The 13,626-nt window shown below is 41.8% G+C and overlaps 1 protein-coding gene across 1 annotated transcript in view; it reads right to left on the bottom strand.

Moving 5' to 3' along the window:
• cerkl (CERK like autophagy regulator) overlaps positions 1 to 13,626 on the bottom strand; it is a 94,985-nt gene that overhangs the window by 52,891 nt on the left and 28,468 nt on the right. Inside the window, exon 2 of the mRNA XM_078404033.1 lies at positions 4,715 to 4,957. Coding sequence (XP_078260159.1) covers positions 4,715 to 4,957 — 243 coding nt within the window. The remainder of the gene's footprint in view (positions 1 to 4,714; positions 4,958 to 13,626) is intronic.

Below are 13,626 nucleotides of genomic sequence, written 5' to 3' on the forward strand. Positions count from 1 at the left end.
TCCAGCATTTTGTGTCTATCTGGCATTTGCAGTTGTTTCCAACACATACGATGCTTGCAGAGTATTTCTCAAGTATTCAAGATATTACAAAGTATTTTATAGCTGCTGAAATACAGCCTATGCTAGATAAGGCAGTGATATTAAAAAAAATTTTTTTTAAGTAAGCAAGTAAAATTTGAGACCAAAATCTCTAATCATACTAAATGATGGGAGCCGCATTGACAATTTAACAAGTAACAATTTATGTAGATACATATCAATTGACCATAGGTATTTGGTGAACAGCTGATGAAAGCTGCATAAAATTTTCAACATGCATGGGATCGAGGGAGTGCTAGCTAATTGGAAACGTAATGGTGAGAAGTCAAGGGTAAAGGTGGAAGGCTATTTATTGAACTGGAGGCCCGTAACTTTTGGTCCCATTGTATATCATATACATCAACGATTTAGATGAAAATGTACAAAGCACAGCTAGTGAGTCTGGAGATGTCAAGTCAAGTCAAGTTTATTTGTCACATACACATACACGATGTGCAGTGACATGAAAGTGGCAATGCCTGCGGATTGTGCACAAAAAAGAATTACAGTTACACCATATAAATAAAGTTAATAAGTTACTATAGTGTAGACAAAAATTTAGTCTCTCGAGTTATAAAAGTTGACAGTCCTGATGGCCTGTGGGAAGAAACTCCGTCTCATCCTCTCCATTTTCACAGCGTGTCAGCGGAGGCGTTTGCCTGATCGTAGCATCTGGAACAGTCCGTTACTGGGGTGGCAGGGGTCCCTCGTGATCTTGCTTGCTCTGGATCTGCACCTCCTGATGTATAGGTCCTGCAGGGGGACGAGTGTAGTTCCCATGGTGCGTTCTGCCGAACGAACTACTCTCTGCAGGGCCATCCTGTCCTGGGCAGAGCTGTTCCCAAACCAGACTGTAATGTTGCCGGACAGGATGCTCTCTACAGCCCCAGAGTAGAAGCAATGAAGGATCCTCAGAGACACTCTGAATTTCCTCAGCTGTCTAAGGTGGTAAAGGCGCTGCTTTGCCTTACCCACCAGTGCGGCAATGTGTGTTGCCCATGTCAGATCCTCTGTGATGCGGACTCCCAAGTATTTAAAACTGTGACCCTATCCATACTATCCATACGATCCATAGTATCACCCTATGATACTAAAATGGGCGGTATCATGGATTGTGAAAAAAGTGATTAAAAATTACACCGGTATCTTGATAAGTGGGTAAGTGGGCCATGGAATGACAAATGGAGTTTAATTCAGATAAGTACGAGATGTTGCATTTTTGGAAGTCAAATCAGGTTAGGATTTTCACAGTGGGGAGTATTGTACAACAAAGTGACCTAGGAGGTAAGTAGTTCCCTGAAAGTGGCGTAATTGGTGGTTAAGGTGGTGAAGGAGGCTTTTGGCACAATGGCCTTTATCAATCAGGATAGATATTGGGATGGTATGTTGCAGTTGTACAAGACGTTGGTGAGCTGCACTTGGGAGTATTGTGTTCAGTTTTCGTTACCTTGCTAGAGGAAAGATGTCATTGAACTGGAAATAGTGCAGACAACATTTACAAGGATGTTGCCAGGACTAGGGGACTGAGTTATAGGGAAAGGTAAGGCAGGCTGTGACTTTATTTATTGCAATGTAGGAGACTGAGGGTTGACCTTATAGATGTATATAAAACCATGAGGGGCACAGGTAGGGTGAATGCACAGTCTTTTTCACTGAGAAGAGGGGACATAAAGAACTGGAGGACATAGGTTTAAGATGAGTGGGGATAGTCTTAGCAGGAACCTAAGGGACAACTTTTTCCTCAAAGGGTGGTATGCTTATAGAGTAAGGTGCAAGAGGATATGGTTAAGGTTGGTACAATAACATTGAAAATATATTTGGACAGGTACAGGGATAGGAAAGATTTAGAGAGATTTGGATCAAAAGTGGGCAAATGGAACTAGCTTAGATGGGTGACAAATTGGGCCGGAGAGCTTCCTTGCTGTATTACCCTATAATGAGCAGTTAGAAAGCGAAGGCTGTCAATTTCAACCAACTATTCCCAGGGCATTTAAAACAGATATGGAAAAGATTTAATGATTGTACAGTGAGGTATGAAAATGTATTTCAGTAAATGTGGGTTCTGCCATTTTGAGTGGTAATCCGATTCCACACACGCTGTAAAGCAATAAAACAACTCTGCCCTATGCTAACATATACTTTTGTGTTGTGCATGCTGATACAATTTGCAATTAAGAGCAATTGAAATAAAAGGGTCAGACAGAACTCAAAGGCACTCAACTGTTTAAGTAAATAGGTAACAGCAGTTAATTGAACTTAATGATGTGCAAAAAAACTTACTAAATTGCCCAATAAAGCCAGCCTACTTAACGACCCAGATTTTGCGATAATAACAGTAGGGCCATTAGTCCACACTATTAACATGTGGCAGAAAGGATAGACACTTCTGGCAATCACAGAGGTACAAATCAGTGATACCCTGCTCCTTCGCCAGGTATGCTGCTACCAACAGGAATTACATGCAAATAAATGCACAGCATAAACTTGCTCCATATGCCTGCAGGTCCACTTTCTAAAATAAAGTTAACAAAAATTAATTATAGTCTGAGTGAACTTTCAATAAGTTAGGATTTCGGAAATAATAATAACGTGGGAAGTCTTGTAACCCCCCCCCCCCAAATATATATTTTTTAATTTACTTTTTCTTTCATTCAATTTTTAATTAATCTCATCTGTACATCCTAATTTTTATTTTGCTTTCTGCACATCATATAAATCCATTTTACATTACCTGCTTTATACCTCCCTGTGCACCTCATATTTCGCCTGGGCAGTTTGCAGCCCCTTGGTATGAACATCGATTTCTCCAACTTTAGATAGTTCCTCTGTCCCTCTCTTCCCCTCCTCCTTCCCAGATCTCCCTCTATCTTCCTGTCTCCACCTACATCCTTCCTTTGTCCCGCCCCCCCCCCCCCGACATCAGTCTGAAGAAGGGTCTCGATCCGAAACGTCACCCATTCCTTCTCTCCTGAGATGCTGCCCGACCTGCTGAGTTACTCCAGCACTTTGTGAATAAATACCTTTGATTTGTACCAGCATCTGCAGTTATTTTCTTATATTATACCTCCCTGTATTTGCTAAGTGAGAATTTCCAATCCGTTGCTATTTTTAGACAAGGCAATAGACAATAGGTGCAGGAGAAGGCCATTCGGCCCTTCGAGCCACCACCGCCATTCAATGTGATCATGGCTGATCATTCTCAATCAGTATCCCGTCAAATGCTTCTGATACCTGCGTGAAACACAGGTGGCATAAAAAGACCAGGACCAATCTGGGCCAGCCACAAATTACCTCAGGCAGGGCAGTACTTGCTAGATCCATTGTTGGCTAAGAAGGAGTGATCTCAAGAGAAACAATGTGGAGAACTGGTAAGACGACTTGGGTGGAGGGAGGGGGCAAGGTAGAGGGGGGGGGGGGGCTCTATGTTACTTAAAATGAATTCTCTAATTTTAAGTAAAGTCATCTCACACGCCCTCCCCTTCCCCCATTTGCTTCAAAATAAGTAGAAGCAGATTCAACAGTGAAATTCAAAAGAATACAAGTTAAATTTCAGAAAATGAAAAAGAAATTAAGCCAAACAGGAAGTGCTCCTGAATAGCTCTAGCACAAGTGCAAACAACTGAATGGCCACTTTCTGTTCTACATTTTATATTCTATCAATAAAAGGTTTCCTTATGAAGTTTAGCATCACCTTTGGTGATGAATGACAGAGATTCCAGTAGCAGTGACCAAATCCAGACTGCAATCTGTAAGCCAATTTTTAATGTACAGTAACATTAACAGATCACTTAAATGGATCACGGGGAGGGAGATGGAATGTTGGGGGTAAATATTAATTAGTTTAACGCAAGACTGGGTTGGAAGAAATGCAGCATCGGGGGGGGTTAAACCAGCGGCAGCAGGCATTCATAAGCAGTGGAGCCGTAGAGCCTGGTGCGCCAGAGATGGGCCCAGTACTCACGCCGCCTTCATGCTGCTCGACTCTCTCCTCTCCCACAACCAGAAGCATGCCACATGGCGCCAGTTCATTAGGAAACCTTGCAGAAGTGGGGGGTGGTGCAACGGAGCCCCCGGTCATTACCAGGCATCTGAGGCACCCTTTGCCAGGGCGATAAAGGTGCAATGGCACCTGCTGCGTCTATATCCAACACCCCGGGACCTCGCTTAGCGGCAGCCGCTGCAAACCCGTGCCCAATGCAATGCTCATCAATGTCTTGTTGCTCGCTCTCTCCCCGACGCCGCCTTTCTGCTGCCCAACGCAGAGCAACGGTTCGCTCACAAACCGCCACGATAAACAGATGCCTGTGCCTGCTATAACAGAAATCCGTAATATAGAGGTCCGTAATTGCGAGGGTTTACTGTAGTACATATTGACCTTAATATAAAAATCACAATAGTAAACATCTTACACTCACTATAAAGGTTTTGAATATAGCAGTCTTTCTTGCATTAATGATAATTGTCAAGAAATTATACCTTATGACAAAACAGTAAGAAACAGATTTAAATGACTCGTGATTCCCTTCTGCTTTGATGGTGTGTGCATAGTATCGCACTTTTTGTTGAAAAAGAGGGTCAAATCTCTATGTAACTGGAAATTAAGCAGATCATTGTCATACTATACTTCATCACTTACCATTCTGAAGATCTTTTAGATATTTAAACCAAATGTTGCAATGGTCTTCACTTAAGTTGCTTAGATGAATAACAAGGTGTTTGAGCTTATTTTGCCCCTTGTTAACACACACAAAGATGGCAATTCCTAACAGAGTTCCTCCATTATGCTGTTTCATTGATCGTCGACGTTTCATCTTCACAGCAAACACATCTTTCAGCTCCAGAAATTCTGCCTCACGTTGGGAAATTGTTGTACCATCACCTGTATCCAAAACACAGCAAAAAACCTGAAGATATTATGCCATCAACAGATGAATTATTCATTAATTATCTTATGCTATCACATAGAATGGGTCATGGGTAACTGTCTTCTTGCTCATTTATACATTCTCCATTTTTTTCTCCATGTCTTATTCTTTGCATTTTGATTTTTTATTTTCTCTCACAAGCTCACTATTGTTATTACCATGACTTTCTATCCTTCATTATTTTTGCGCAAACTGGAGGAACGGCACCTCATATTCCACTTGGGTGGCTTGCAACCCAACGGTGACTACATTGAATTCTCCAATTTTAGGTAACCACTAACAGACCCCTCCCATCTCTCCCCAACACCAACACAATTATGGATTGATGAAAATCAGAATTAGCAGAAATCTCAAAAGGGTTGCAGGGCTTGAGATTACAGACATGGGCTGGGGCAGGGGCATCGGTGGACTGAAAACCCAGATACAATTGAGGCGCTGTAGTTCAGAAAGCAGAAGAGTGGAAGACGAAAAAGACGGTGCGAGATATGACGTACATATCTATAGAGGATATACGAAAGGAGGCCAACCAGGAGTATCAATATTGGATTATTATTGTCACACATAGTGAAAAACTATTTGAATGCTACAAGGCATACTATACATGAGTACAATCAAACCATATGCTTCCACAACCGATAGTGCAAAATGTCAAAGAAAACAAAGTGCACAATATAGTACTATTGCCAGAGAGAAAATGCTGATAAAAATTGTGCAAGGGCCACAATGAGGCAGATTGGGGGATTAGGAATATATCCTTAGTCTATGGGAGGTTCTCCCTTCCATGGACTCCATTTACACTTCACGTTACCTCGACAAGTCCACCAGCATACCTTCCATCTTCTCCCCTCTCCCATCAGGCAAGAGGTTTGAAGTTTGAAAATGCAAACCTCCAGACTCAGGGATAGTTTCTTCCCAGCTGTTATCAGGCAAATGATACGTCCTGTCACCTGCTAGAGCACGGTCCTAACCTCCCATCAACCTTATTGGACACCTTTGTACTATCTTTAATCCAACCTTTTCAGTTTATTTATATACTAAAACTCTCGTTTGTTTGTTTGTTTGTTCCTGAACTACAGCCAAAACGGTACATGATAGTGCGACAATTTTAGGCCCACCTTACTCACCGTCGTCCCTTTGGTGCTAATGGAAGAAGTTTCATTGAAATTGGTGCTATATTTTTTTAATTATTCACATTTTAAAGTTTAAATCTATCTCCTAGGGAGGGAGGGAGAGAGGGAGGGAGGGAGGGAGGGAGGGAGGGAGGGAGGGAGGGAGGGAGGGAGGGAGGGAGGAGGAAAGGGGGGGATGGGGGGTAAACGGGGGGATGGAGGGAGGCCGAGGGAGGGGGAGGAGGGAGGGGGGTGATAAGGGGGTTGAGGGGAATGGAGTGGGGGGGAGGGGGAGGGGAAGGGAGGGGTGGGGGAGATGGGGGGAAGGGGGGAGGGAAAGGGAGGGGAGGGGGAAGGGGGGAGGTGAAGGGAGGGGAGGGGAAGGGGATGGAGGGAGGGGGGTGGAGGGAGGGGGGTGGAGGGAGGGGGGAGAAAGAGGTAGGGAGGAGGGTTAGGAGGGGGATAAGGGGGGTTGAGGGGGAGGAAGTGTGGGGGAGGGGAGGGGGTGGAGTGGGGAGGGGAGGGAGCAGTGGAGTGTGGAGGGGAGGGGGAGAGAGGGAGGGGGCAGGGGGAAGGAGGGAGGGAGGGGAGGGGGAGGGGGAGGGGGGAGTAGAGGGGAGGGTGCTGCACCAATGCAGGAGAGGTTTGGGCCCAACGGGTCCACTAGGTCTAGTCTTGCATTAAGCCTTTTACCCCTTATCCTGTATCTATATACTGTGGATGACGATTGTATTCATGTATCGTCTTTTCTTTGACTGGATAGCACACAACAAAAAGCTTTTCACTGTACCATGGTACACATGACAATAATAATGAAAAGACTAAACCTCCCATCTTATATAATAGACGCAGAAATAGAGTCATGTAATCATTCAGTCATAGTCAGAGTCGAACAGCACAGAAATGGGCCCTTTGGCTCACCACTTCCATGCTGTTGCCCATCTGTACTAATCCCATTTTCCCACATTAGGTCCTTATCTTTCTATACCTTGCCTAATTCAGTGGCTCTTAATTGTAGTGAGTGTATCTGACTACACTAGTTCCGCTGGCAGCAAGTTCCAAACATCAACCACCCTTTGTGTAAAATCACTTCCCTTCAGATTTCCTTTAAAACTATTTTTCCTCCCTTTAAACAGTACTTTGTAGAGTTGAAGCATAATGTCCTTGCTTTATATCTATGCATTGACCGACCAAGGCAAACATGATATATGCCATCTATAATCACCCTATCACCCTAACATGTTGCCACTATTAGGGAACTATGGACTTGAATCCCAAGTTCCCTGTGTTCATTTACATTCCTTCATGGCCTACCATTTACAATATACATCCTACTACTGCTTGACTTTCCAAAATGCATCACCTCACACTTTCTGTAATGGCAACTTCAGTCTTTTCCAATAAATTCCTTTCCAATTGCCATTACTTCACAGGGAGTGGGAGTGAACTTGATGCAAACTAAGAGATTTTCCAAACGTATTTTCAGTTTATTTAGTTGTTTATTGAAGTAGTTGTACAAAACACAAAGATGAATATACCAGGCTATACTTATTTCGCATTCAAGTCACAGCTGGTGTTCTGTTCTCCCCGTCTGACCACAGCTCTCATCGTTGGTCAGCAGCAGGTCTGGTAAGAATTGTATCTCTTCAAGCTCCCGGTGTCTAACTCCTCCCAGTCCCTGGGTCTCCAAGATATAACACCTAGTTCTGGCTCCTCCCAGTCCGTTATGCCCATAGATGTACTCATCTAACGACAAGTGTCCAAAACGGAGACAAGAACGGAGATGAGGAAGAACTTTTTCAGTCAGAGAGTGGTGAAGGTGTGGAATTCTCTGCCTCAGAAGGCAGTGGAGGCCAGTTCGTTGGATGCTTTCAAGAGAGAGCTGGATAGAGCTCTTAAGGATAGCGGAGTGAGGGGGTATGGGGAGAAGGCAGGAACGGGGTACTGATTGAGAGTGATCAGCCATGATCGCATTGAATGGCAGTGCTGGCTCGAAGGGCTGAATGGCCTACTCCTGCACCTATTGTCTATTGTCTATTGTCTATAATACGGCAAGATATATCTAGACAAAATAATAGAATATGCTAAAGCAGCCAGCACCAACACAAATGGCTCCTACACACCTGCCCCTAATTATTCTACGTATATAATTAAACAATTATCAATAAACATTAAAAACATGTATAAAAACTTTACACATAATCAAAAAAAAAGCTATGTACTATGTGTTGGCATCTAATCTATTTTAGTGATTCTTCAATCTTAAAGGCCACCAGTCTTTGCTGTACTCAGGGTATCTGCTTCTAGGAGCAGATATATCTTTGTTAACTGTCTTTGTAAGATGTTGCTCTTAGTCTGAAGTCTAACTGTGCGCACAAGACCTTGTGCATCTGGTATGGTCTCCAATATTCTGCCCATTAACCAGGAGCCTTGAGGAGCAGTGGAATCAGCCACCACGACAATGTCACCTGGAGCAAAGCTTCTTTTTATCTTCAATCTTCTTCTCTTCCAGCTTCGGAACCAATCTGCTGTTAGTCCTCTAGAGGCTTCATCTGCAGGATTTTTCTTTGTGCCAACATATCTCCATTGTGATACATCAGTAGCATCCCTTACAATAGATCCTTTTGGTACAAATGTTTGAAAGCGTTTGGTTTCGTTGTTGATGTACTTAAGAACTGTTGTGCTATCGGTCCAGAAGATGGATGTATCCAGTTGAAGCTGTAATTCTTTTCGCAGCATTGTGTCAACTCTGACAGCTAGGACTGCAGCTGTAAGCTTTATTCTGGGAATCATTATTTGTCTTAATGGTGCCACTCTGGATTTTCCTTTATGAATGCAACATGCACTTCTTTGCTATTGTTTTCCAGTCTTAGATATGAAACAGTACAGTAGCCACTTTTGCTGGCGTTTGAAAAGTGGTGCAGCTGTGCATATCTGATTTGACCAGTTTGTAGGCTTCATGCACTGGTCCACTTTAAACTCCGCAATCTTGTTGAGATCTGCTAGCCATCCAGTCCATCGATGAGAGAAGGTTTGGGGTATATTTTCATCCCAAACAAGTTTTTCCTTGCAGAGCCCCTGCATAATCAGCTTGGCTGGCAGAGTAAATGGTGCTAGAAATCATAATGTTCAAGAACTTTACCTCTTCTCTGGACATTTCTTCTGTTTCCTTGCTGGTTCTTTCACTGAAGTTGTAATTGTATTGCTTGACCAATAGCTCCTCTAGGTTTGCAACGGATATTCGATTGACATCAGCAGCGGGGCAGCCATTTACATCCCTGCAGTCGTGGTCTCTTCTCAATGGACCATAAATGACCCATCCCAGTAGGGTTTTCACAGCGTATGGTCCATCCCCTTGGCTGTTGACCAGCTCCCAAGGTTCCAATACCTCTGAAGCATTTGTCCCGATGAGTAGGTCAATGCCAGGGTCTATTTCAGGAATCTTGACATCCTTCAAGTAAGGCCATTGTTTCAGGTCTTCTTGTTTGGGAATGTTTAGCTGAGAAACAGGCATGGTCGTATACGTGAACACATCCGATAGTTGAATAAAATTGTCTTTGTCCAGACTAGATATTTCCAAACATGAGATAAGACGACTGATCACAGGCTTCACTTGGTTCATGGTACACAAGAGAATTTTGGTCTTTGGTCCTGTAATGTTCACCCTTCTCATCAAGTGCAGAAGGTAGATGAACTTCCATGATCCAAAAATGCATATGTTTGTAACACACATACTCCCATTGTGGCTCTTAATTTGAGCTGATACAATGGAGAAGATGTAGGTTTTCCTCACCGGCCCCAATATGCCCACATATTTGAGATGAGAGAACAGCATCACTCGCAATTGGCTTTTCATTATGTTCTGTATGTTCTGGTTTCTTTTCTTTGTCCTTTTGTTCGATGTGAAGTATTTCAGGATGATTTTGGTTGCACACATCACGTCAAACGACTCTTGCAGTCTTTGCTCATGTGACCTATTTTCAAACCTCCAAAACAGATTCCCTTCTCCTTTAAGAAGTCTATCCTTTCTTTGTGCTCCTTCTTGATCTGTAAACACCGCCCCAATGTGTGACCACTTTTGTTACAGAACAAACGAGAACCTTGTGGCTTGGCGGTTGCTATGTCTCTTTTCTTTCCCTTTGTTGCCAGATTTTCTTGCACCTGTAGCTTTGCAGTTGTTGCAAAATTACTTCCTCTTAGTTGCGGCCTTTCCCTCGCCTTAGCAAAAGTAGAACTTTTGACAGTTGCAACTGGCTTAGCATCCTGCTCTTTCCCAAAAAGTGGATCTGATAGTATCTTCACTTTTTTCTCCAACAATTCCAAGCCTTTCAATTGTTCTTCCTTTCTTCTCAGCTGTTCTTTTTTTATTTTCAACTGTCTTCTCTTCTGTTCTTCTTCTTCTTCCTCAATCTCATGCTGGTCTTTCAGGGCAGCAACCCATTTCATGACAGCAGAGAACGTTGAAGTTGCACATGATGAAGAAAAACCTTTTTCCTTTATGGGATCCTTTCTGATATTGCCACCTTGTGACTGAACATCAGATCTAACCACAGATATACTTGTCCGTTGCTATCCCTTTAAGACGCATTGACGTAAAGTCGTATCTAGGCTTTCGAAGTTTCCAATCTCTGTTAGTCAGATTAGCGCAGGTAGCAACCCTGTCCAGTCTGTGGACTTCAGCACCAGGCTTGTAAAATAAAACAATCCTTGTTTCATCCAGTTGATTCACAAGCTCCAGTCACACTCATAGAGCCAGTTCTTACTTTAATGGCTCTTTAGAGGCAGTTCTTACCTAAAATTGTAATGGCAACTTCAGTCTTTTCCATAAATTCCTTTCCGATTACCATTACTTCACAGGGAGTGGGAGTGAACATGACGCAAACCAACAGAGAGATTTTCCAAATGTATTTTCAGTTTAATTAGTTGTTTATTGAAGTAGTTGTACAAAACAAGAAGATGAATATACCAGGCTGTACTTATTTCGCATTCAAGTCATAGCTGGTGTTCTGTTCGCCCTGTCTGACCACCGCTCTCGTCGTAGGTCTATTGCAGGTCTGGTAAGAATTGTATCTCTCCAAGCTCCCCGTGTCTAACTCCTCCCAGTCCCTGTGTCTCCAAGATATACCACCTAGTTCTGGCTCCTCGCAGTCGTTATGCCCATATATGTATTCATCTAACGACAGCCACCAAGTGTCCAAAATAATACGACAAGATATATCTAGACAAAATAATATAATATGCTAAAGCAGCCAGCACCAACACAAATGCTCCTACACTTTCCATATGCCAACTCTCCACCAAATATCCCAGAACATACTGAAACATAATCCCTTACCATCAGATTACTATTTCCCTGAAGGATCTGCTGACTTTCCTGCAAGATTGACAATGGAAGATCAGAGGAATCCTCATATGAACTAATAATTGTTTGTGACCAACAATAGATCACCATATTTCCGTAAGGATACAAGCCCTTTCCATGCCATCTGCTTTGTTTCAGGCCCTGCCTCTGCCAACAATCTCCATGGTGGCCTCCTCCATAACTTTGAATAACTGGTAGGCCTCCTGCAGTTTTGACATCTCCCTTCTGTTGTCTGCCAGCAAGAAAAGTCAGATCGTATTAGTGTATGATTATTGACAAGTTGCAAAGCTTCTGCGGCATATAGGGTGCATGGTGAGAGAAGGCAGCAGCATGTGTTGGAAAAAGGGCACCAATTGGGAGAGAAGCACAATGTGAAAGTGAATGTTATTGCTATTAATGAAGAGATGGTGAAGGGCGTAGGGTTTGTAGGAAGGAGAACCTAGCTGCTGTTTAACTTTACTGGTGCATAAGGATAAAATGGTGAATAACATCTCTGATTAAATTACTGAATTCATTCTTACACTGTTAGCAGGTTCTAAGAATGAAACTTAAATTATTCACATGCCCTGCAATCTCTGGCCATTAGGTGGAACATCTGTTTTCAAATAGTTGAATTTTCCAGTAGGACCTACTAAACTTCAAAGAAACAAGAAAAAGAGGAAAGAGGATTACCAACAGATGTTTTTGTCCAGAACTCCAGCTCACAAAAGGCTGTGTGAATGAAAGATATTCTGCTTTAACTAGTACATTGCTCAATATTGAGGAGGAATAACTAGATTTCACACCGCAATGGTAAACCTGCCAATAATATACGAGTACAATTGGCATGTTACCCTTCCTCTGATGTAACAAACTTGTCTACATAACTTGTGTTTTATATAATCAATTTTCCACAGGCAAAGTGGCTTTTTCTTACATTTGTAAAACATTAATGGATATCTAGCATATTAAAGCAGAATTATGATCAAAGCATCCAGATGCCTCAAAGATTTACAAGGCAAACGTCAGAATTCACTCTGGTGTTAGTCATTCTGCAGGATTTTGGGACCTAATTGTCTCCTTTAAAAGATTTTAAGAGAAAGCTATTTTAGGTTCTTCAGTGGTTCAATGGTGCTTAAACAAATACATATAAAACAAAAGCAAATAGCTAAAATACGAATGGACTAAATATTGAAGTTATTTTACTGAAAAATAGCAACATAAGATTTGATGTAATTAGCTGAAGGAACAGACAAAAAACTATTTTAATGCAAAGAGAAAAAGCAAAATGAAAAACAACTTTTTGAAGAATAGAAAGAGCAGGAGATGGGGTCCAATTTGTTAACATTATAAAAACAGACTACGTAGATTCAACAAACCGACTGGGCCACGACTACTCCATAATTTGATAATATACAGGCATATTGACTGGATTAAGTCAGTCTAATCATATGACTATTCTGTCCATTCAGAGGACTCGTATTGATTTACAAATCTGGTAGCTGACCCTATTTCAGCTGGTATTTTCCAGAAAACAAATGGGGACACAAATTTTAAAAAAGATTTCACAACAACTGAGAGTTGGAGCAACATCACTGCACTGTTTAGCATTATCATATAGTTAAATAATGTGAAATGTGTATACACTATGAACATTAAATTGTTGGACTCTTTACATGATTGATAAATTACATTGCAAATGAAAAAATCTGGAGCAAGAAATAAATTAAATTTTGCCCACTATGATTTAAAAGTAACTAATCAATCAGAACTGAATTGAACAGCTCATCATTTCTCTATTTAGAATGAATTGTGTTACCAGGAAAAAAATCACAAGGGAAAGCTCTTTAATTTGAAATAAATGGTTAAGGTGTGGTGCATAAGAAATATAAAATATTAAATTATGTATGCAAACTGAAACCAGACCCTTTAACATTAAACCAGTTAAGGAATGAAGGAAAATTGACAACATTCTGACTTCTTGATAAAATGTTAGTCAGTCAATGTAAAAATCTCTTCTGATACTTTGTTAGGATTTTTAGAATTTTTGTAGGTTATTCACTGTTCAGCTGCCACATTTACTTAAAATTAAGAAAGAACATTTGTGAGTAATCAATTGGCATTATGAGGCTCTGGTGAGTTAGCCTTGACGGCTTGCATAGTCCCTCATAAA

Source organism: Rhinoraja longicauda, chromosome 8, assembly GCF_053455715.1.
Source record: "Rhinoraja longicauda isolate Sanriku21f chromosome 8, sRhiLon1.1, whole genome shotgun sequence".
NCBI lineage: Eukaryota > Metazoa > Chordata > Chondrichthyes > Rajiformes > Arhynchobatidae > Rhinoraja > Rhinoraja longicauda.